Consider the following 25,317-nt stretch of genomic DNA (forward strand, 5'->3'; position numbering starts at 1 on the left):
AAGTGAAATCCTTATTTTTAAAGAAGTTGGTAAGCTGCGTTTGCAGAATCAATTAAAATATTTATGTCAAGGAGCTAACGGAATGCTTTACCAGGCTAACATAATATACTCTGATTAAACGAAATATTTATGTGTTTTTTCAATCATGGCTACTTACAACACATATCCATTAGGTTAATATTATTCCACTTCATCATTAAGCTTCATTTCGAGGATATACAAACGACATTGGAGGCACGGTTGCATCGATTAATTATGGCTGTCAGCATGTAAATTGTGCTAAATTATTATCAATGTTGTTACCCGATGACAAACATTCAATATCGCGAATGTGTCAGGCTCGACTGACAACCAGGATATAAATACACAGGACGACGCGTTGACGCGAACCGCTGAAGCGGAGCGACCAAATTGCAATTGTGATATTGACAATAATGCAATCAAATAATCAATCAATTAATGTCTGCTTGAATTAATGTGGAATATTATGTGCTATCGTCAATGCCATCATTAGCACTAAATTCAATTATGGCGCAGGCATCCTGTTACCTGTTATGATGATTCATCATTGTTAGGCGACTTTTTCGGTCGCCGAACGTCCCAATCCCAGGAGCCCTTGGCCCACACATCACTCTCGGCCTTCTGGAATGTTTCAAAATTTGTGGCTCGAACTTGGCCTCCCCGAAAATATTCGATGGCTGGAGCACCTGGCGTAAGGGACAAGCTAAATCTAATTGTCGGCGGCGATGTCTGCGAAGTATATCATGATGAGTTCAACTCCGGATCCTTTGGCTTCTGGTGCGGACTTATCGGGTTGGCTGTCTTCGCGCTCTTTCTGGCCTACTTTCATATGAACAGGGAGCGAATAAGCCCGACCGACTAAGCCCACTTTACTGACTTTTAAAATATAAGGATAATGTAATAAATAAAGAGTCGTTTTAAGCCGTTTTACTTTTGCCGTTCAATTCAGTTTAGACATTTAAATTTTTTTGTAATTTAGTAAACATTATATTCTGAAAAAATGAAAGTATTATAAGAGATCGTTCTTTGAATTTCTTATTAATTTTTTTTTTTTTGTAATATGCTTTAAAGAAAGAAAATTCCAATGATTTTTATATAAATAAGAGTTGTATTAGAAATGTTATAATATTCTTTTAGGTAACATTTTGAGAATCAATGACTTAACTGTCAAATGAAGCCTCTGAATTCTGTTAATACCATTTTTAACATTTTCGCTTTATTGAAATTAATTTTTAACCTGCCTTTAATATGCATGTGTATATTTTTTTATTTCTCGTTTTTTTCATTCGCCTACATACTTTTCATTGCTCGATGGATCCAAAAAGTATGCTGTGAAATTTTAAACTCGGTCGATACAATTGGCAGACTCATACATATATATACTCGTATATAATTCTCCTCAACTTTATTTGATTTATGCATCATTCACGCGCAATTTATCGTTGAAATTACGCAAAAGGTCAGTGAGAGAAATTCGTTTTTTTCGAACTGCGGGGTCAAAAAGGGAGGGTCTTTATTGGGTAGTTTATAATGCAGTAAAACATAACTGATTTTCAATGTTGTTTACTCAACTTACAAACATTTTGATTTACGTGTGTGCAGTACAAATATATACGCAAACATATACACTTTCACGTATATCAATAACAACACCAGCAAAAACGCAGAACAACCAACAATAATAAAGAGGCTGACAGGCAGGCAAGCGTAAGCTGATGCGTGTTTATATATTTACTTAACTTTTATGGTCTTGCTTTTGCCACTGTGAACAGTCGTGGTCAAAATTATATACACGATTAAATTAAAATATATAATAATAATTATAACAAGTTAAATGACATAAATGGATTTATTTAAATTGTTATGCCTTGCATATATATGTATATTTTCTTTTGTTTTTTAATTATATTTTTTTTGCCCCAATTGTGGATGCAAGGAATTTACATAATTTTATGCACAACTGTACAAAGGGAGTGTGAGTGATGCGGAAAGGGAGAAGCGAAGCCAAAGGAATGATGTATAAATATTTGCGTATGTCACACGCACAAAGTCAAAAAGTGGGCAGCGGATGGTGATTCGAGGGGAGATTGAGTGATGTCCAACAGAAACGTCATTTTCCATACTTTTTCTGATGTTGTCTTTGCCAGCGATGCGTGAAGATTCAAAAACGCGATTCGCTTTTTGATTGATCAACAAATTACAACATTTAAATGAGTTTCGTTATCAATGCGGTAAGTTAAGTAAACAGGTTAAATATTAATTGGTTAACCGCTAACGTTTGTTAGCTTCTTGCCATTATAGCCAAGTATTCTCTTTAACGGTTCCAGCTTTTCACAGAGCTTAAGTGAGCTTCACCAGCTCTCCATTCATCTGCTTTCGTTTTCTTTGGTTATTTACCTTGCACTTTCCGTGCACCTCCGACCATTCATCGATTGGCCATATTTCTTGTTATTTTATTGCTCCTTTTTCGCCTTGTGCTTTTCATCTTTCATACGCACTCGATATGCAGGCAATTCACTGAAAGTGCCATCGTCATTCGTTCCATATGCAAAAGCCAAATAACATTCTCGCAATTTCGCCCACTTCCCCTATTATTTCTGCCTCAGTTTCGCCTTTGGTCTTTACTAGCTTTTGTTAAAGGCTTGTGGTCGCCTCCTGCTGTTGCAGCTTCGGCTGAGGCTGCCGCTGTCAAGTTGCCAGGACTTGAGACTTGGGAAGCCGCAGGATATGGTTCAGCTATCTGAAGTCACCTACACTTAGAAATTAATTCATAATTAATATAATTTCATATTAAGTAATGATATTGATGTGAATGATAATTAAATATATTGTTTACGTACATTTTACAAATTAGAAAATATCAAATATTTTACAGAAATAATTAATTTGTATACACATATACGAATATAAAGTTATCTGTTCGAAAATCATATTCTTAAATCATAACTTAATATAATCTTTGTTCAATTGTGTAATTATTTTTTTAAGTGAATCCCTTTTGCTGTCCTTGCTAATGAAACAAAAACAGACAAGTTAATGTACAGTTGATGTACCATCTAATGGTTCTCATTGCCACGCCCCCATTACGATTTTCCCGCCCACCGAGATTTGCATAAAAAGCTCGAGAACTGACCGTGCTAATTGAGTGAGTAAGCGGTTGCCGGGCTAAAACTTTTCGACATTCTAATGCCATTGTCAAGCAGCTTCGCTTTTGCTCAAACTAGTTAACATTTCCGTTTCCCGACTCCCATTTCCGACCCTTCCCCCATTTGCATCCCCATCCCCAAGGATTTACACTAGTCACCCACTCACCTTGCTGGTGAGTGAGCCAGTGCTCATGAATATGCCTTTTATAAATAATTCAAGCGCATTTAGTGATAGCTCGGCCTAAGCCCTTGCGCAGAGTCCCAGTTTCATTTGTGGAGCAAAATTAACAGAGCGCATTGAGTGGCCATTTCAACCGATTTCGGAGACAAAGGACCAGCCCCGAAAGGCAGCCAAATGTCACTAGAGGAGAAAGTCGGAGATTGGAAAGGGGAAAGCACAAGAAATTGACGGAAGTCAAGACCTCTATTTCTAAATGCAAAACTACCATGGGTGGATCAAAAGGTATTTTTAGATTTTGACTCTTTAATACTCTATATATAAACATACCTTTAATGAAAAAATGATTTTAAGTACATGGATTTTTTAAGTGCAATATGTATATTTCTTTTATATAATATTTATATATTTTTTATTCGTTGTTTTCTAAATTCTTTTTGTAAATCTCGAAGTAACGTTTTGGTGATCATGAAACTAAAGGAATACAAAACATTAACTATTTTGTTATAAATCACCTTACATATTGTTCAGTTTGAACCATAAATATCACGGTTAACTTATGTAGCCAACCTCTGTTCCTTCGCTTGAATCATATTTTGCGAGCCATTCAAAATCAGCTTGTCCATGTTTCTTGTAATTATTCAAGCATTATTTATCCCAATGGCAGCTGCTGGTCACCTTCCTTTCCTTCAAGCCAGCTGAATTCTCGCATTTATAACAGGCCAGGACTTTTGTATAGACTTCCTTTTTAGCTGGGCTCACAAAAGTGTTGCCTACTTTTTGGGGCGTTCGCAAATTACCAGCTCAAAGAGCATTAACAACAACTACAGCAACAAGAACGACAAATCCACTCACTGGCTAAACAAAATAACACAATTTACAGTTAATCTAAATTGTTTTGGCTTTTTATTAGCCACACCAGCAGAAGGAAATAAGTTTTTTGTGGCTGCTGCAACTGAACTTGATAAAACTTGAGCAGAGACAGATGGAGATAGTAGGATGGGCGGGAAAATCTGGAGCGGGCCGAGCTGTGGTCCATGATATAGGAACAGCAAAAGTGACTTTATTATAATTTTCAACTTTTGATTTACTGCAGGGCCACCCCCCGCATTTCCACAAAATGGCAGGCGGAGCACAAAAGCCAAACAAAATGAGGCTAATTTTTATACTTGCACACACAGACACAACAATGGAGACGCAGATAGCAAGTCGCACACAATTGCAAAAGTTTTTCACCATAAGAAAACAGGAGCAGGGAAAAAACGCAAAACAGGAGAAGATTTCACAAAATTACAACAATAAAAGCGAGCAATAAAATTAACCATTGTAATATGGCGACAAAAAGACACCAAAAGCAAAGCGAAATGCCAGAATTTAATTCCAGCTTTAGGGAGGGAACTCAACAGATTAAAAAAATAATAATAAGACAAAAATATATTATTTAATATTAAAAAATATATTTTTTTAATAAAATTATTTATTGAAACACTAGTTTTTTTATAATGACGAATAATCTTATATTTAAAGCACAACCTAAGCCATAAACAACATGTTAAATTACGGCTGATAAGTCGCCAAAGTAAGTTAATTCGATTACTGACCAATTTAATCGTTTTATTGCTGAATAAATCGCATGTCGGCTTTAAATTTAATCTTAAGGGGTGATGGAGCAGTTGAAAAACCCTTCCCATTGAAAGGGTTGGGGTGATATTGGCACCGCCTCACCAAATGTAGCACGTCCCATAATTGCAAATCAATGAGCTGCTGTCGAGGCATATACAATGGCATCGCTGATTATGACGATGGCATAACGATGATTACGCCAATTGTCCCTCTAAGCTCCGCCGCCCCTCCCTAACGACCATGCCCCCTCCACACATATGTGTATAGCATTTTAATAAATTACGTGACAAACTGCAATATTCTCTCCCGCTAATCTGTCTTTGACTGATACACAGAAATGTGTATTATTTATATTGAAAAGTTAAGAACAATTTTAAATATAGAGGTAACAAATTAATACTTTTTAGGCTTTGAATAATTAAACATTTGTTTCATATGACTTTAAAGGAATTACTTTTGAAAATATTGGCGCAATAAAATAGAAAGTTTTATATAAAGTAATAGAATAAGTCTGACTGAATAAAATTATTTATTTATTCAGTAACTTACATTTAACTAATAACAACTCATAATTTGCTTTCCCAGTGTACAAGCAGCAGGTGGCGCCTCCGAAATTGCTGCGTTCTCGAATTTCCTTAATGTAGGCTCATTAGTTGGAGGGCATTAAAGGAGCATTATGAGGGGGTATTCTGTGCCGAAAGGGGGGAAATGCACGGGGAATTGCATTAGTTGGTGGTGGCTGTTGTTGCAATTTGCATTTGGCAAACGTCTCAAACATTTGCATACTCGTATCTTGTTGCTTGTTCTCAGCACACCTTTTCCACTGAATATTGCAAAGCGAAATGAGAAAGTTTTGCACACAGTTAACAATATAAAATCGGATTTCAAAAGGTGGCATCGCCTTTCTGTTCCCTTTCCCAGCTCAAAATGTAATTACATTTTGCCTGTTTTGAGTGTTAACAAACCGTATAATTGGTCCAAAAGTGCGACTTGCCAATGCAGCAAGTCCCCAACTGAGTTTCAGCAACAGTTGGCCGCACTTGAGAGCAGGATTTGAATTCCTGCAGCGATTTCGTGTCGGGTTCGGCATTTTTAATGAGTGCCACGCGAATTTCTAGGAGCCCTTTTAATAAAAGTCGAGGGAGTGGGATGAAGTTTCTAAGGATGACGGAAAGTTTCAGGTTAATCTTATCTGTTTTTATAATAGGAAAACTCTAGGAGCAGAACGGCTGGAGTTACTAATTGACTTCTTGAGCTTTGATAATTTGGATTTAACTAAAATATTAAAACCGTATTTGGTAGCAACTGCAGCTTTTTGTCATTAACTTTTTAAACACCAATTCTTTTATGCAACTTTACCATTCTGCTTTGCCCTCCAACTTGTATCTTTTTCCTTGTGCTATATAAAACTGCACTTTGAATTCCCCAGAGACCATAATATATCTCGCGAGACGCTGCCATCCCCTGCAGTTTTGGGTTCTTTTTTGGGGCCGTTTTGGCTTCCATTTAACCCATTCCCTTTGTCATATCTGCACTGGCAGCAAGATGAACTTAATGAAATTTCTGCGGCTACTCAGCAAACCGAGCAAACAACAGAACAATGCCAGAGGATTCGGGGCACCCGAGAAATATGGTCAAGGGAGGAAAGCCAAGGGCCAACCGGGCAATGCGGCATGAAAAATTGTGTGTTGTGGTCCCCGGCTGAAACGAGTCAAATATTGACTTAACCTGAACCGAATCAACTGTTCGTGTATTGGATGTTTTGATCTTATTATCAAAGTGAATGGAAATCAGAGCTCCGTAGGATGTGGAAATTGATTTTCCCCTTTTGGGGTCACTGGTCCAATGGGCTTCAATTTTGTTTGCTTTGCACTTGACACACGCCGAAGCCATGCGTGAAAATTTCCCTCTGGCACAAAAACCCAACTTTGAAGGGGAAGACAAGCCATTAATTGATTTTGAACACACTTCAATGAGCATTCGAGAGTGAAAGTGAGTGGTCAAGCAGACATGCTTCGATGATGGACAACACGAATGTCCTCGACTAAAATTAGAAGATTCTGAATGGACTTGGTCTGAATTCGGAATCAGTTAGGTTTTCTTACTAGAGGATGTGCATCTACTACCTAAAAGAAGTTTCTCCTTTGCTTATTAAAAACTTACCAAAAACTTAAATGTTTATAAAATATAAACAGAAATATAAGAAAAAAGTATTTGATATTTTCTTCTTTTAAAATGAATATTTTTTTCGTGTTGTTTTGATGCAACAGTGAACTGATTTGCGGTATTTCTTTGTGTATTCCTTTTACTATTAAGTAGACCACATCTCAGCCAGAAACTCACTCCCCAATGCTCAATCATCGGACCCTAACCCACGACCCTCGACCTCTAAGCCAAGTCAACTGACAATGCCAGCAGTAGCACCAACAACAAAGGAATCCGGGGAAACGTGGGTAGGAAAAAATAAGGAAAGCTGAAAACGGCTGCTTTGCATGCCAGGCGATGCGCTGTGCCAATTTTTCAGTTAAAAGGCCGGAAAAAATTGGCTCAAAAGCAATGTAATAAATGCGTTTGATGGGTGGGTCAGAGGTGGGAGGTGCAGATGGAAAGTTGAAGTAACGCGGAGTCGCCACTGATGAACAGCCGCAGAGAAAACAGACGAACGAAACAGGGAACACGATAGAAAACGAAATATGTCAAACAGTGGTTAATCCAAAAGAAGAACTTTTAAAAAATATTACTATGAGTTTTAAATAAATATTTATTCAAACTTAAATAGGATTGATTTTCAGAATTTATTTTCTGAAGTTTTGTTTTTAAAGTAATCTTTTATTCAATTTTTAGGGACACCTGTACATAACTACCTACATCCACGCACCTTTGGCTTTAGGCTCATAAACGGAGAACAAGAGACATGTATCAGCTTCCACCTTCTCGTGACCCTGCCACCCACTTGCCACCCATTTTTCCACCCACCTTGCCTTGAGTGTTGTCACTCGCAATGCATTCAGCAACGGGAAAATGAAAGGAGAAAGGTCGGGTTGTGGATGGCTGACTGGTTGGGGTCACCTGTGCGCACACATTTTTCCATGCGTCGTCATTTTTATGTGACGCACTTTAAGGAGCGCATAAAAAGTGGCCGGACCCAATCGCAACAGCGATCTACCCTCGTTTACTTTTCCCCATTGTTCTGCATGTATTTTAAACACCCTTTCAAGATTAAAAAGAAAAATCTAACGAATATCTTAATCTTGAAAAGACTAGAATTTACACAATTAAGCTAGAATTAAGCTAGTTTAAATTTACACAGAGAGCAAAAGTCAAGTCCTCATAAATAAATTATAATAATGTATACATTCCTAGAGTATTTAGGTTTGCACTTAAACATCTTTCAGGAGCTCCGCTGTGCTCCGTCGCTAAGTTTGCTTTATCTTTTAGCGTTTTATGTCGCATTTGCGTTCGCAAGGACCCGAGACGCGACTCCAGCTCGTCTTATTGTAATAAATTTAAAACATTTTGCACGCTTCATACACATTTTATGAATCCTGAGAGCCAAAGAAGGATGGGAGTTGGAAGGGGCTAAAGTGCAGCCAGCTGAGCATCTTAAGAGCCGAGCGGCGAAAGCGAAGATATTTTATTTGGCCATTGAGACACGTAAGAAGGCAAAAGTGCAATGCAATTGGGATTTATGCAAATGCTGAAATAAATATATATATATACGAGGGGTGTACGCGAATACATGCGAAAACTTTCAACATAGATTAAAAAATGTCAACGGAATTTATGCGGAATTATGCAGCAGCAATTTCGAACGCAACACCCAAATCTTTTATGCATATGCAGAACTGACATTACCCATACGACGCGTGTGCCGCCAGCTAAACTGCAGCTGCAAACTTTTCCTTGCCGTTTTCAATGCCACCTATACGAGTACAGGCAGAGACCCTAACAATGCGCCTTCCATTTTTAATAATGCTGCAAATGCATATTTTATAAAGGCAGCGAAACAAACAAAAAAAAAAGTGTGTAAATAGTGAAAAACTAGCGCGGAAAACCTTGCGACAGTAGTCGCAGCTGCACGGTAAATCAAGGGGAGTTTACTGCCACGCCCTTTGCATCTGAATAATGGGCGAAACAAATGAGGAGCGGAAAAATAATTTATGGCATAAAATCGGCGAATACATGATTGGTCGAATTAAAACTCAAATTCTACGTGGTGATGATTGTTTACACTAAATTTTAATATAATTAAAATTAATTAAATCACTATTAATTTCGTTTATTTTAGTTTTCGCAATACATTTTTTATATAGCAATGCTCTTGTAAAATATATATCTTATCCTACTTTATTATTTTAACTAAAATATATTGTTTTTAATAAAACAAAACATTATTTATGCTAGAAACAACTCCGTATTTGACAGAATCTTTTTTAGACGGGCTTAACCAACAATTTCTTCGATATTCGCTTCCTCTTTGGCGCAGTGAAATCGACAACAAAAACTGAAGCTTCATTATGAGAGTCGGAAATTGTTATGAAAATTGACTTTTTAGCCGCAGGCCAAACTAATTTTGCTGGCTTTCACTGGCGTCCCGGTCCCTTCTTTTTGCATTCGACCTCCGAGTGCAGTAAGTGGCATAAAAGTCAATCGGCGGCGAATCGTCTGCTACTTTTTCTGCTTCCATTCGAGCTCGGTTATTATGTCGTCCTGTTCCGAGGAGTGGAGCACCATCGATTGGGAACGGGAATGGGATCGGGCTCGTTATCATTTGACTGGCCATTTGCTGCTTATCAAAAGCTGATTGCAAATGCCCGCAGCTGGCCGTCTTTTGCTAGCTATTTCTCTCATTTTCTACTTGGCCTTTTGAAAGACAATACGGATGGCAGTATTTGCTTGCACGTATATTTGAAAGTGATTTTTACTACTCATAAAATAATGTTCATTTCATGTTGAGTATTCTTTTCTATCTTATTCTTTTAAATTAAAAAGCAAAAAATTATCTTTGTACCTTGCAATATTCAAAAATCAACTAACGAAAGCAACCCCAATTAATTTATATTAATTATTTTTATATTAATTAAGTTTTTGTACAACTATTTAAAGTGTCCGTCAGTATTTTAAGAACTCTTATTGCAATTGCATAGACCATCATCATTGTTTATTGTTTTCCCTCGGAATCAGTTTTCCTGCATCTACTGGTGCCGCTTCTTCGAGTGTTAGTGATTTTGCAACTGCCAAAGCCTTTTTGACTTGTTATTGCATATAAACTTTATAAATCTTTTGCTCGGTTAAACTTTTGCAATTGAGTTGTGGATACAAATTAACTCAACTTGCTGTGAAAACTTTTGCTAAATAACAACAGCAAAAGTAGCATCGGCAGAACTTTAGTGGCAGCTGCGGCAGGCAACAATAACATTTACCTACAGTAAATCAAAAGTTTTTCGAGCCCATTTTCAGCAACATTGCCAAGTGCCGGCTGCTTTTGGGAATGGCTTTACCCTTTGCTTTCGAAATTTTCGGTGGTCAAAAGTTAGTCCGAAATATTGTGGGAAATTCTCACAAATTTAGGTAGCTTTGAAAATAATTAGGTTTAATGGAAATATCATTAGCTAAGAAGGTAACAAATATGAATATAAATAGGTACTGGAATTTCCTATGAATAGTAGACAATTGACTTAACCTTAACTTCCCAAGTGAAATTATATAAATAATATAAATAAACACACAGATCACTCACTGTTATCAAAACTGTTAATAGATTCAACTTACCTCTAAGTCAAATATTTGCAGCAGCAATCACTTTCGCTAGTTAAATAAAGACTCTTCCAATTAAATAGAAAATAACACTTAACCACTGACCAACGTCTATAAGCCTCAGGAGCCACTTAAATAATTTGTTGGTTTCACCCAACGAAAACGTAATTAAAGCCAAGCCCAGAAAAGACCTGCGGCCTCTTTTGTCCGATCAATTTACAGATTCCACTTAATAAATTTACTTGGCCAGGTGACAATTAAACCAAAGGAGCCAAAGAGCTTTAGGCCTCGAAAAGGAGAAGAAATCTAATTAGCTGTTAGTCGCCTCACAATTGCCGGAAAATCAACAAAACAAACAGATTTGAATGGCGAAAATGGATTCGACAGATGCTATTCGCCTTTACCATATTACTACATAAACGTTTATCCAAACAAACTAATCGATGAATTTCAGCCAGTCGCCCTTAATTGTGTCAGATAAATTTATGTTATTTTGGGGAAAATGTGGCAAACAACTTTTCACTTTGAAGGCCATCAATTTTAATCGAAATTGTAACCGAAACGAAGCTAATCAAATCTAAAAACGGACACGTGCCGAACCGCACTTAATTGATTTCAATTTGGCCACTCAAAGTGCCACAAATTACACGATCTGCCCCTCAAAGTTTTCATAAATTTGCCTTTGGAGAGACACTTCAGACTAATTTGCAACACATTTCACTCAAAAAAAAAAAAAAAATACAAGGAGAAACTTTGCCACCGCAAAAAAAAATTTTAACAGAGGCAAAAAGGGAAATGACAAAAATCAGGCAGGCGCTCAAAGCCAAAAGGAATGGGCAGAAAAAAAGGAGAGAAATTTGGTGAAAAAAGGAGCGTTGAAAATTAAGTGGAAATGAATTGCTCGCTTGAATTTCAATGGAGCGTCCGGCACGTTAATGTTTACTCAAGTGGAAATCGAGTCACTCGCGATGAGTCTGCCACTCCCCTCGGAGTTCGTTTCCGTTGAAGAACTTTTCAGAACGACCACGAACCGGAGGAGAAAATGGAAAAAGAGCTACCGAAAAACGGAACTAAAATCATGCAAAGACATTCAGCGAAAAGTCAAAAGCCGGGAAAACAAGAAATGGAAAAGCAGAAAAGCAATTTCTAACTGGCTGCACTGACTGACTGACTGAGCGACTGATGGAACGATGTGTTTGGCGTTTGTCATCTCAATTAGTTTGGGTTCGTGCGGTTGGAAAAGAGTGGAAACCACTCATCTATCAACATAAATTGATATTCTTATCCGATAAGCAGATCTGCTCAGTTGTTTAAATTATTTGGCTTGGCTGAATGCCAAGCAACAATGTTGAATTTTTAATTTAGAAAGGCTCAAGCCATAAGCTTGTTAACTTCCATCCCCCAAAATGTATTTTAATTTAATATGGTCTTATAAAATATGTTGTGTCTAATAAATCCCGAGCAGATTGAATGACCTCCAAAGTGCCGCCAGATGATCCCATTGGCAAACTTTTGTTTACACTTTATAGCCTGTCTAACTTTTGGCTAGACTGCAAATCAGTTCTGTACAGTTTATTTCAGTTCGGACTATATGTGCTTAAATAATCCCCAGACGAAGTTTAATCCCGTTCACACACCGACAATGACAGCGCACACTTGTCGAGGCATTAAAAACGACGCGTCGGCGGGGTTTGAGTACGGTGCTGTAAAATCCCCACATTTGTTATATTTTTGGGGTGGACCGTAACCCATAAGCCATAACCGTATTTAGCCGCAAAAATCCGGAGAGCTTGTGTGTGCACGGGTATGTGTGTGTGCTGGAGTTAGTTTATTACTTCGTTTTTAGTAGCTGCCAATTTCAGGCGACAAACAAGAGGACATCAATGGTGAAAGCGATGGCGGGGGCTTGGACGAAGGAGAAACAAAGCCCTACATGGCAATGAACTCACGGACCGCTTCACTTATATGAACTGCACTTGTTACGCACCCATATCTTTCTCCTACCCCAAAGTCCTGAAGTCCTCACCTTTCACCCCACTTTCACCCGGCTTTCACCAGCGCCTTCTGGACCACGCATTGTCCGGCTTTTATGGCACGTTGTAAACACTGCGCATAAACTTTGCACTAAAGTGTTGTCGTATAAATTGTATTATGGCACCTCCCCAGTTGGCCATTCCATAAGGTATTTCAGGGTTACCAGAAAAGAGATGAAGAAAAAACCAGTGGGGATTAAAGATGTTTTCATTCCTAGCAGACAAAAAAAAGGGAAAAGTACATATCCAAAATTCGCAAAAACTTATTGGTGAATGCAATAAGAACTACTCAAAATATTTTTACTGCAATATATTAAAGCTGCTTTCACTCAAATATATATATTTATTTTGATTAAAAACCTCCCTGCTCAACCCTGTCAATTGTTGTTTTATGGAAGATATTTATCTGTTTTGGCTCAACGTTGGTCTTAATTACAATTGTTGTGGCCAGCTCTGGTAGAACTTTCCCCGGATGAAAATCAAGAGAAAGTTGGCTCAAGGCTTCTGTTTGACTTCCAAAAAGCCGTTGAAGGACTGGGGTCTTTTGTAAGGGATCCAGACTGCTAAACTGGCCGGAGATAGTTCGTCAGTTCCCAACTGCTTCTCCCTGTTTTTTGGCTGATTCTCTGTGGCGTGATAAGTATATTGGATTTTCACGCCCAGATGCAGTGCATTTGATTCAACATTTTCAGTTTCTGCCAGCGACTTTCCCCTCTTTATTGGAAATTTATTCATTTTCGTGTAGCTGGCAAAGCAGTTCTTTTAGCATTTAAGAGCATTCAATATTGCCTTTAATTTCCTCACCTGTAAAAGTGATTCGGCAAGATTCGCTTTCACTTCTTGACCATTATTTCCAAACCGGAAAAAGGGTCATAAAAGAGGGATGTAGAAAATGCAGAATGCATTTCAACATCCAAACCAACACTTCATTTCGTTTCGTTTGCTGTTAGGCCGCCAGACATTTTGCTTCTAAACTCATTTGCATGATTTTTCATTTTAGCCAGACTCGAGCCCCTATCTTCGGGCCATTCATTTAAACCCCATTCCAATCTGAGTGTTCATTACACAGGCCAACAAATAGGCATTGGAGAAGAGCATCGCAGGCATCTGATTTGCCTCTCCGTTTTCCAAATTCCAATCAACTTGCCGATTTTAATTTCGATGGTAAACGGATAGGGGTAAACGGTCAAGTCAAGTCCATTAGATAACTACTTTCGGTTATCAATAGAAGGAACCCTAATCTTAATAGTGGTTATTTGGTTTTTCATAGAAGCCTATGGAACCATGATAAAATTGACCAAGAAACAAAGAACCCAATTTCAGTCTGATATCAAAGTGGCATACCTTTAAACGGTTGTGGTCAAATTCCTAATGAAACTGCATTACAAATTTTCCATTTATCGGAGGTCGAATTTTTGACCCCTGTTCATGTCGGATTTTTCCAAGTTTTTCACTGATTTGCTGAATGTACCACCAAAATTGGAGGTCCACAACCTATAACATTGCCAATTTTAATCCGATTTCAAAGTCAAAGTCATATTTTTAATGAAACTTCATTCGAATTAAATTCCATTCATTTAAGGTAAATTTTTTGTGCGGTTTTCTTGTTAACTTATTCCAGGTTCTCCTATGTTTTCCAACAAATAACACAAAATGTATCCAATATAATATTAAAGTCTTTGTACAATTTCAAAAATGACCACTAAAAAATTATTTGCAATAATTTAATTGGCAAACAATGCAAAACTTTCTATAACAATGTAATGGTGATAGAAGGAAGAAAGAGACGGAGCGAAAGCCATTGCGTGCGCCACTGAGTCATAAATCATAGTTAACGTTTTTTATTGTTGCGTGATGATTCGCTTTTCGCTTGGTTATGTTTTGTTTTCCCTTTTTTTATGGCTGCCCTTTCTATTCATTTTTGCAACGCCCACGGCGACTGTCAGTTTTGAAGGCCGCCATGGCCAACAGGAGGGAAAAAGGGGCGGTAAAGGGGCTGCCAAACGGGCAGAAGTGCAGCGTCTACAAATTGGCCGCATTTCCTTTCGCGGAAAGTTCGCCTGGACCTTGGCTGATGACGATGACTCAACCCTAAGGGACCCTATCTTTTGTTTTGTTACACATTTTGTAGGAAATAAGAGAATTTAAGGAGTACAAGGGGTGTACTTACGGCTTTCATAGAATTACAACCATTTGTAATACAAAACTTATCAAAAAATGTTAATGGTAGTAATTAATACTTTAAGACATGATTATCTTTATCTACAAAGCCTTAGGATTATTTAATATTTAACAAGCTACACGTTTTGTAAATGTGAACTTCACCCACTTTAAATTTTAATAATTTTCCCTAAATGTTTTTACTGTGTATTCTCCTCTTTTTAGTAAGCTGTGCATATTCCTTTTTTTATCTGCATCGTGGCTGCCATTTAGGTTTTAGTTTTTGTCTGTGCGTATTTAATTTTTTTGTTGTTTTTAGTGCATTTGGCATTTGGTGACTTCTGCTTGTGCGAGTGTAATTTATGTGAGTTTTGCCCGGTGAAGTTTGTTTCTGGTTCGAGGACAAAACGCAAAAGTGTGTGAGTCGGGTGAAAAGACAGTGGAGTAACTCGCAGTAACTACCATCAAGTTTATGTGAAAAGACAGAAGACTTTGGTAGGTGAAACTTTGTCGCATAAGTTTCGTTGCCTCATATAAGTGGGTAAGTCTCTGGCCGTCTCTTTCTAGCCACATATCTCCCTCTCTGTTTGTCGCACAATCAGCTCAGTGTTTGTTTGCAGTTGTCTTGTTCGGCTTGTTGTTTGTTTGTGCCATTGTTTGTTGCTGCTCTTGTCGCTGCCTTCGTGTTTGCTCCTTGGACAAACGAATCTGGGGAGCGAAGGGTCCCAAGTAGCGCCACTCGTGTAATTCATATTCATTAGCTGCCCCATTGTGTCATGAAATTGTAATTCTGCTGAGAAGTCGCTGTTAATTAAGTTTTATAAATGAGTTCATGCTGAAAATGTGTTGAAATATTGTAAAATTTAGAAACTCAAAGCGTTCGACTTACTTACGGGTGTATATGTTCTCATTTTTTTATTATCTTTTAATTTACTGCTATCCATTTTCTATCTTTCTTGCAGCTAATTAAGTTACTTCATATAGTTCATTGAGCATGAGATCGTCAAACGCTGTCAGTTCCTCTGCTGTTGTTTACACCAATTTAATTGAATTTCAGTTCAGCTTCAAGTGGTAACCGTGTCAAAAACAACAACATCGGTAAACTTGTCAAATTTGGAGAAAATCTAATTAGATTAGCAGTTTATAGATAGTTACTCAGGGAAGGAGTAGTTATTTCTAAAGAATATAAAAATTTGTTCAGTTTAAAATTTATTTTTATTTATTTTAAAAAAAATCGGTAATCTATAAAATCGGAAATGTTTAGTGTTGGCCCCACATCCCTTTTGTTATATAAAAATCGTTTACGTCAACGAAGACTTTAGCCAAACAAAACTTTGGCTCCCCTTCCAATTGAAGTCAAATTGAATTCCAAACAAACTTGATAGCCAGATGGAAAACACTCTCTCCAACGTGTAGTGTATAATAATCAGGCTTACACACACTGCGAGGAGGGGTGGAGGGTGGCTTGGGGAGGATTTCGGGAGAGAGATGCCAACTTTATTTAACTGTTTGCCAAGCTGTCAAGCGCTAGCTAACTGCCAACACACACACACACACTCGCAGACAGGCAAACACAACAGGATTGCAGGTGATCCAGGTATTGGTTTGGTTTTGGCTGCAAATTCTGAAGGGAGGTGTTGAGGGTGGTGCAGTGGGTAGTGATGTGGGTGGTGCAGTGGGTGCTGATGTGGGTGCTGTAGTGGGTGGTACTGAGAAGGCCAAAAAGGATACGCGGTACATTTGCGCTCAACGTGTTTGCCTTTTGGAACGTTTTACGCTTCGATTGCATCGCAGCAAACGTAGTAACGTGGATGGGAAAAATAGGGGGAAATACTCATTTTAATCTTACTGCAAAAATGCGAAGGATCGTTTACCGATCCTCAAATACCTAGCATGTTTAATACGCTTTTATGAAAGAATTTTTAATCCCCAAAAAATAATTAAGTTGTATTAGTAAGCTTATAAAATACTTCTTGAATGTAAATGAAACCCTGTTACAAATTATACAAGTTCCAAGATCCCCAGTCACCACAAAATTACGAAGTAGTAAACGCAAGCTGCATAGCATAACGGGAGAAAAAGAGATAGGCTGTGGTGCTGTGTGTGTGGAAATGCAAAAATTAAATTTTAAATATTTATAAACTACAGGCTGTACAAGGGGGTGGGAATGGGATGGGGGAAACCGAAATAAAGGACGAGGGAGAGGATGGTTGGCCAATAAAAGGAATTTGCAATTGGTCTGATTGGCTTTTAATCGCAGCAGACAGTTTTTAATAAATATGCATAACCGTTTGCGCTTCCAATTTGAATACAGTGGGAGATCTCATTGAATGGACAGTGAAGGATCCTATAGTTTATTTGGAAGATGTGAGAATGCGGTAAGGAATTAAATGATATGATATATAAAGAGACGTGGGTCCATCAAAAATGTTTGAGAATATGCTTAAAAAGTAAAATCAAATTTTTAAATCAGTAGAAAAGTTTGGAACAGAGTTTTTCTTATAAATTGGGTTTTCACCGGATCTGTAATAATTTTTTTTAGCGAGTTTAAATTGTTAATAATTCATTTTTTAATATTGGTTATTTATAAAGCTTCACTGTATTGACCCAGTCCCAAACTTTTCTTGAAATAAGATCGACATTCCGATGCAACTTCTTGCGGAAACGGATGTTCCATAGCAAGGCGGAAGACGAGAGCCGCAAGAGTCGAGGAGAATTTATGATTTGCCATAAAATCCTGTTGATATGTGGAAGGAAGCCTGTTCCGCCAGTTCCCTGCCCTCTTTTTCGATTCTCTCACCTCAGAGCTGTTACTTATGCGCATACATATGTTGCACGTAGGACCCGCACCGACACAGACACATACACAGTTACGGATACGGATACTCAGATACTCTGATACCCAGAAACTCAGAGAGAGATACACAGTTGCGGATACGCAATGCACACATCCTGCTTGCCTCGCACATTGTTGCGATTGATGCACATAAGAAATGCAATCGGGCCAACTGCAATTTCGTAAATCGAAGGAAAAATTTCCTAGCCGCATCAACAACGCATTTCGTTGCGTCTCTCCAGCAGAGAGGCAATCAAACATGGCAGGAAAACAGCAGCTCGAAAACAGTTGTTGACTGTTTGCCGGCATCGCCTATATCTCCATCACGAGGATGATGATCATCATCATCACCTCAGAACAGGGCAGCAGCGGAACATCATCATCAACTGGAGGAACAACGAGCACATCGCATCGTCATCGTCACTTTTATGGAGCTGTTTTGTCGCATCCACTGAGCTTATGAGCAGCAACCGCTCGTCATATGCTTGTCAAAGTGCCAAACAGTGAGAAATAAATATATTTTGCAGCTAATAATAATGGACAAAAAAATACACATTTGATATGTTTCAATAATTGTTAGTCAAGGTTTATGGCTAACTAAAAAAATCATTGCTCGCAATTTCATACCAAATATTTAAAAAACACAAGTTAATAAGATGCATTGCAAAGTATTTTTTCTATCAGCCATATTTATAAAATATTTTTCTCTGTGCCTCGGCTCGTGACTGAATGTACTCGTGCAAAAGGCTTGTTTATTTGCTGGCAAAATTGTGAAATAATGTGCAGCAATCAATTCCCAATACAGCGCTCTGTGACCCCTGACCCCCTCCTTTATATGTTGCACCCCTTTGCTCCCACTGTCCCCCTCTGGGAAGAGTCAGGGGAAGCGGGAGGGAAAATGGTGTGCAGTGAAGTGTTTTGAAGTGGCAGCTGCCACAACTGCATTGGTTTCCCCGTGCCCTTATCACCACTTGATTTACCGCCCCCTAGTTTCCCCTTTTCCTCCGCATTTTCCCTCCCCTTTCGGAGGTAACATGTTTGTGATGAATATGTTTACATCAATAACAAAAACTCCACTATGGAACATCAATAATGAAGCGGTGCTCTGACTCCGCTTTATTAAACCCCCTCTTGCCTGTTCCACCCATCGATAAACCCCCTTCCGAACACGTCAAAATGAGTTTACTTTGTGGTTTGATGGTTGCGATTGCAAACTGTTCTCGTGGCGCATGAAGTATCGAGTTTTGAGCACCAAATACATTCGTCTGCACTCGAGTACGTTGAGTTCTTGACATCCTCAGCCGGAAAACAACGGCAGCAATGGCAACAAGGATTATTCAGGGATTGCAATAGAGGAACCACGAAGTACTTGATATTTTGTGAAAGTGAATCCGTCTACTGTCTGTTTGGGGATTTGTTATTATCCATGATTGGAGGTGGGATACTTTCACGATGGTGTGCGGCAAGCGAGTCATTTTTAATTGATAAACTTTTTTTGTGGGTGAATTTTTTACTGGAAACACGTACATTAAACTAGCTTTAACATTTGAATATAGAAATTGTTATATAGCAAAAGTAAAGGGAAAAGAAGGCATTTGCTTTAAGCTTCCCCAAAAATCATAATGTATCTAGTTAGTTGACTATTCTCAATCACATCACACACTCAAGTAAAAACAAAGCTTTATAAAGAATAATAACATTAATCTAATCTTCACACAAGAATTAATTTTTTTTCTACGTTTAATGCGAAACGATGGAAGGTGAAAATTCAGTGAAAGGTATCTTAAAATCAGGTGCGAATAGTGCCCAATTGAGTCTCAAGGCGGCCAAATTCGATGAGTTGAACATCTTGGAAACGTTTCATCCACCTGGCAAGGACTATGGCCACATGGTCATCGATGAACCGAAGACACCCTTTGTATTCGAAGATGATATTCCTAAGGAGTTGGATATGAGTGCGTTGATCGAGAAGTTGCGTCTGACCTCGAAGTCGGAAATGCCGGCGTTTGGAATCGAAGGAGATTCCGACGATTCCTCGGCGGACGAGGACTTTCCCGAGTCCATTGAGGAGAAAGTGCGAAGGATGGAGTTCGAGAAGCGTCGCAAGCTGCACTACAAGGAGTTCTTCTCGGTGTCACTGGCACGTCGTCTTATTGCCGAGGAATTCGCCGATACGACAACCAGCGATATTAGTATTCACAGTGAGGGGATTATACAGGATTCGGATCTCATCTGCGAAACCTGCCCGTCCTCGGAAAGAGAACAAAGTGTCGGGACGGCGAGCAAAGCCGGTCATTCAGATAATGTATCAGGTTTTCGGTCACCTGAACAATCATTCGTTTCAGAACCGGAACCCGGCTTTTCACCCAGCCATCATTGCTACCAGAAACTGCAGGCCGAACTCTATAGTCATGGTCCACACGAATATGCTTCTTTGACTCATCTGCATCACATACCCTCGGTCAACGACTCTGATTTGCACAAGGAATTGAAGGTGCCAAACGTTTCAGTCATTACAAGTGTTCGGCCAACCGTGCGGGATTCCAAGATATCAACCATAAAACCAGCACCGCGCATATGCAAAACCACCTCAAAAACTTCGACTCCGTAATTCTGCTAAAATTGGTCAGTCGTTTGCGTTGCTTGCATTTGGAAATGTTTTGAAAAATTTTGAAGTTAAACTGTAATAAATCCTAAATTTGTATTTATACAGTAAAATATATTACGAAGTTATTTTCGTCTTTTTTTTCTTTCCCTTCTTTCCAAGGCAGGTTTAGTTAAGAAACTGTTCCATTGATAAAACTGCTTTCAATAATATTCGGCTTAATTTAGCATTGTAGGCCACCCGTCTAAGCCGCTTAGCAAACTTCTGGCCAGATACCTTTGGCCTTGCTAATTGTTGAGATTCTGATATGATTAGCCCACTCACCTTCAGTGGCTCCATACATTGGCACTTCAGCTGGCCCACTTCATTGGGCTGTGGAATATTTAATTACGGCATGACCTGACTGTAATTACCACTGCGGCAATCCAGAGATACAAAGGATGGAAGGCCAAGTTTGCCCAATAACTTATTTCGGCATTTTGTTTCGAGATTGAAAATTCCTTTTGACAGTCCAAGCAGCCGAAGATTTTTCCTTCCGGCCAATCGTGTTTATTTGAATTAATGTTTTGGCCAATTTCAATTGTTTGCAATTTCCATTTCTTGGCCCTAAGATAATTCCTCGAATTTTACACCTGCAGCATCACTTCAAATTAATATGCAAAATATTTAAGTTTGCCATTAGATGTCGCAGCAATTTCAGTTTTATTATTATTAAGCTTCGGTCAATTCGTTTGCAAATGAAAGGACAACACGAATCCGGATGAAGGTTTGGGGAAGTGTCATGAATATTTATAGGAGCCATGTTATCGTTGAATAGATTTCAATTAGATTTATTTGCGAATACTTTAAGGGAGTGAAAGTGGAAAGGCTAAACCGAAACGATAAGGTCAAGTGAACTCAACAATGAATACATAAAGTAATGAAGGTTTAATTGAAAAACAGTGCAACATATCGATAATATTTATTTAATACGAAAATCATGACAATTGTTTCAATTGTCATTAAGAAAATCCCCTCATCGTTTCTTCCACCTTTGCAGATCTGTCCATTTGCCAGACATTTAATGGTTGATTCTTAACTCAGGGCTTTTAAATGCATTTAACCCGAAAAACACTTAAATTGGACAAACAACATGGATGGCTTAACCCGCTGGCAGCATCCTTAACCCCGTGAAGCCATTTAATGCGAACTTGCCATTCGTTCAGAAATGATGGCCGTAGTGAAATTTAAGTTGGCTCCAATTGATGGCCGCAGCATCTCTGTCTCCGTCCGGTTCTCGTTCTCCGGCCTCGAGTCCGGCTTTTCCTGCCATCTCCGTCTTCGCCTCGGCGACCGTAACAATTGCCGTGTACATTTCATTAAGTGCATAAGTCCGTCCGGCTGTCAGCGCTCCTTTCTCCTCATTTCTCCACTTTTCTCCTGCTTTCACCCGGAGACCCTTGCTTGCCACTTCTGTCTGCTCTGTTCCCGTTCGTGTGGAGCGATTTTAAGCCGGAAAATTATTTTTAATGCTATTTACACTCACAAATGAAAATGCAAGCGCAAATAAAGGCCGCTAGCAGTCACGAACTGGCCAACAACTTAACTGGCATAAATGCTACTGGCCAAAAGAAAAACATACACATTGCAAAGAGAATTGCGAGTGGAGGAATGTAAACCAAGAAATACCTAAGGCTTTTAGGCTAACAATATTTGTTAAATACAATTTATTAATTATTTCTCTTTTTTGATTAAATTGGTTTTATTGTTGTACAACTATTATTGTTTTCTAAAATTTCCTATTAGCTGTATCTTCTGTGTGAATCCCTAACTTTTAAAGGGACATAAGCAAAGGGTATCGAAATAACTGAAACCTGGACAAACTGAACGAAAAGGGAGACCAAGAAGAAGGAGCTGCCTTAAAGCAGCTGCAGCTTTTCGGACAAGGACTCGACCTGAACGCGTGTCGCCAAAAAAAGTTTGGCTAAATATTTGCGAAAGCATTTTCGCTATTTGCGATGGCATTTCGTGTGGCACGCTGCATCCCCGATCTCCCCGCTTCGTAGTCCTCATTCCATCATCTCACGTTGCAAGTGCAGCACGCAAGGAAAACCCTGGAGGGATTCCCACGGAAAAGGGGATTGAGCTGCACTTGCCTCGCCGGGGCATCAATTTTCATTTTGATAAATTATAAAATGGCCCAGCGCTGGCACCCAGAGCCCCGAACACTGAACACCGAGCACCGAGGACATCCTCGGCCGAGGGATAAATGGATTGCCTGGCGATGGGCAACCTTAACCCATGGCAGCAGCCTTGAAAATTGAATGCCATCGCTTTTGGAAAGGAGACAAGAAGGCAGCTTAGATCGGTAAATGAATGAAGGAAGCGATATAGTGAACGGTTCTGGTAGCCACTTTGTTAATACATCAATCATCGTAACTCGCTGCGGTTTAAAACCACTTTCGCTGTGGTTTATTAAATTAAATTTTGGCTTGACTTCTTAAACATAAATCGAAATCAAGTTTGGTGAAAAAAGTGTGAAATTTTTATGGTGCTTTTATAAAGATTATTAAAAACTATTTTCTAAATCTGTTTTTAGTTCAGTGGGTTAATAAAAAAACATCAGAAAGGGAAATGCTTTACTTATAGGGAAAAGCATATCATCATTAGGAGCTGGTTTTGCTCCAATTTTCTCTACCCTTTCCGTGTCATGTAAATGCAGTGGAAGTGTGGCCAGCAAGTGACATTGTTTAATTGATGGCCACTCAACCTTTTTTCTCTTTCCACGAAACCAGCTAGAAAAGCTAATAAAGATTTATGTAGTTTTAAGTTTGTTGATTTTTTTTGGTGCACCTGGTCAAACAAGAGAACCGAAAGGAATTTGGGGTTGGTATGGATTCAGGAATCCAAACTGGTGGGTGTCACGAGCCAGGGGTCAGGGTCACGCAGGTCACCCCTTTTTTATAGTTGGCCTAAACAAATATGGAAATGCACGCGAGCCAAGAGCAAGCACGTAGCCAGGATAAGGACCAGAAAATGTCCTTTTATCTCTTTTACTCAGTTTATTTTCCTCTTTTTGTGTTTATTTGTAATCAATTAAAGGATAAGGCAATCTATTAGAAAGCCAGCTGTCCCCGTTCCACCACGAGTGGCGTGACTTGTTTGCTTAAAATACAGCAGCTGAGCGAAGTTTTTCCCTCACTTCGTCACTCCTTTCCCCTGGTTAATAATTACCTATTTAAGCACGCATGAATATTTTAACATTTTCGCACAAATTATCTACAAATTGGAATCAATGAATATTTAAGAAATATGAGCTCGGAAGTGAGGTGAAATAAGCCTATTAATCATTACCAAGAAACAGGGTGAGTAGAATTTAAAAGTTAACCACTCTTGATTGTTTGCATAAAAGGCGTTTTTTTTGAAATGCATAACTCATATTTTATTTTCATGAAATATAATGTAAGGAAACTATCGTTAACTCTGTCATAGGTACATAAGTTTTAATTTTTTTGTGCTCGTTTTACAATTACCAACCATCAGTTGTTGTCGTAGATGAAGTACTGTAACCTTGATTAGAGTTTCCATTTCTATAGCGATTATTACTATTGCCATTTCCGTTTCCCCCGTTGTTCATGCCTTGCCAGTTACCAGGACCCATTCCATTTGGTCCTCCAGGGGGTCCACCCATTCCATTTGGTCCTCCCATGCCATTTGGTGGTCCCCTTCCGTTTGGTCCACCAGGTGGACGACCCATTCCATTTGGTCCTCCCATTCCATTTTGTCCACCCATTCCGTTTTGCCCTCCTCTTCCATTGTAGCCGCCTTGACCTCCCATTCCGCCCGGCCCCATTCCACCTGGACCCATTCCATTTCCACCCATACCTCCAGGACCCATTCCGTTGCCGCCCATACCGTTTCCATAACCTCCCATTCCATTCATTCCGTTTCCACCCATTCCACCTGGACCCATTCCATTTCCTCCCATGCCGTTGCCGTTTCCTCCTCGTCCACCCATTCCGCCATTGCCTCCCATTCCGTTACCACCCATTCCGTTGCCGTTTCCTCCACGTCCACCCATTCCGCCATTTCCTCCCATTCCGTTCGCACCCATACCGTTTCCGTATTGTCCACCCATTCCGTTTCCATTCTGTCCGCCCATTCCATTATTACCGTTTCCATTCATTCCATTCCCCCTACCCATTCCACTACCGCCCATTCCGTATCCCTGTTGGTTGGCTTGCCGTTTCCGACGATTAAATAAAAATGCTAAAATAAATTATGAAAACTTGTATAATTGTTAAATCAAATAAAAAAAAAGTTCTACAAACCTGAAGTCTTCTCCCTTTCTACACATGTAGGATATTTGCCACATTTTTCGCCATCATGTTGCTTAGGGCCCAAACAGGGCTCTCTGGATATAACGCATCGCTGTCCCGGAGTACATGAAATGTCCTGGCAGTCACGTCCGTATTCTTTAGGAGTTTATTTATGAAAAATAATTTAATAATCTAAATATTTTGATTAAAGCACAAACTTGTAAATCCTTGCACATTGACAACTGCGGCTATTATAAAAAAAATCCAAACGAAATGGCCCATTTACAGTTTTGGCTTAAAGTTGGCCACCAGCGGGAACTTCTTTTTGGTGCCAGTTTTCGAAACACCCCCGATTTTTATATATTTGTGACCAACATGCATGAAAAGGTCTACTGATTGTTTCTGTCAAAGATATTTTATTAAATGAAAACATTAGGTTAGTATAATTTTGTGTTACTGATTGATTAGAAGGTACAATGAGATAGTCACGGGATATTTGTCTAATTAATCTAATGGTAAGCTTTTCCACACGGTAAATATTTCATTAAAATTTAAGCATTGCTTTTTGAATGATGACACTCAACTTTACAAAAGCCAAAGTTAAGTACCCAACATTTTTTTGATTGTTTATTAAAAGTCATTAAATTAATAACTATAAAG

General features: G+C 38.9%; 3 protein-coding genes across 3 annotated transcripts; 2 read left to right on the forward strand and 1 right to left on the reverse strand.

The window, feature by feature from the left end:
* The first annotated feature begins 605 nt into the window (after nt 1-605).
* LOC108090600 lies at nt 606-951 on the forward strand. Its single transcript, XM_017189351.2, has one exon. It carries the CDS (start codon nt 695-697, stop codon nt 881-883), a length of 189 nt encoding a protein of 62 aa, XP_017044840.1. The 5' UTR covers nt 606-694; the 3' UTR covers nt 884-951.
* Nucleotides 952-19,379: 18,428 nt separating this feature from the next.
* Nucleotides 19,380-20,487, forward strand: LOC108090594. The gene has a single exon (XM_017189346.2). It carries the CDS (start codon nt 19,508-19,510, stop codon nt 20,363-20,365), a length of 858 nt encoding a protein of 285 aa, XP_017044835.1. The 5' UTR covers nt 19,380-19,507; the 3' UTR covers nt 20,366-20,487.
* Nucleotides 20,488-23,867: 3,380 nt separating this feature from the next.
* Nucleotides 23,868-24,557, reverse strand: LOC108090589 (acanthoscurrin-1). Its single transcript, XM_017189340.2, has one exon. The coding sequence runs from the start codon at nt 24,555-24,557 to the stop codon at nt 23,868-23,870; it is 690 nt and encodes a 229-aa protein (XP_017044829.2).
* Between the last annotated feature and the right edge of the window lie 760 nt (nt 24,558-25,317).

Source organism: Drosophila ficusphila, unplaced genomic scaffold (genome assembly GCF_018152265.1).
Source record: "Drosophila ficusphila isolate 14025-0441.05 unplaced genomic scaffold, ASM1815226v1 contig_127, whole genome shotgun sequence".
NCBI classification, from domain to species: domain Eukaryota; kingdom Metazoa; phylum Arthropoda; class Insecta; order Diptera; family Drosophilidae; genus Drosophila; species Drosophila ficusphila.

Bases quoted from the DNA above. Each gene is read 5' to 3' on its own strand.
- LOC108090600 (XM_017189351.2), top strand. From the start codon at position 695: ATGGCTGGAGCACCTGGCGTAAGGGACAAGCTAAATCTAATTGTCGGC.
- LOC108090594 (XM_017189346.2), top strand. From the start codon at position 19,508: ATGGAAGGTGAAAATTCAGTGAAAGGTATCTTAAAATCAGGTGCGAAT.
- LOC108090589 (XM_017189340.2), bottom strand. From the start codon at position 24,557: ATGGGCGGTAGTGGAATGGGTAGGGGGAATGGAATGAATGGAAACGGT.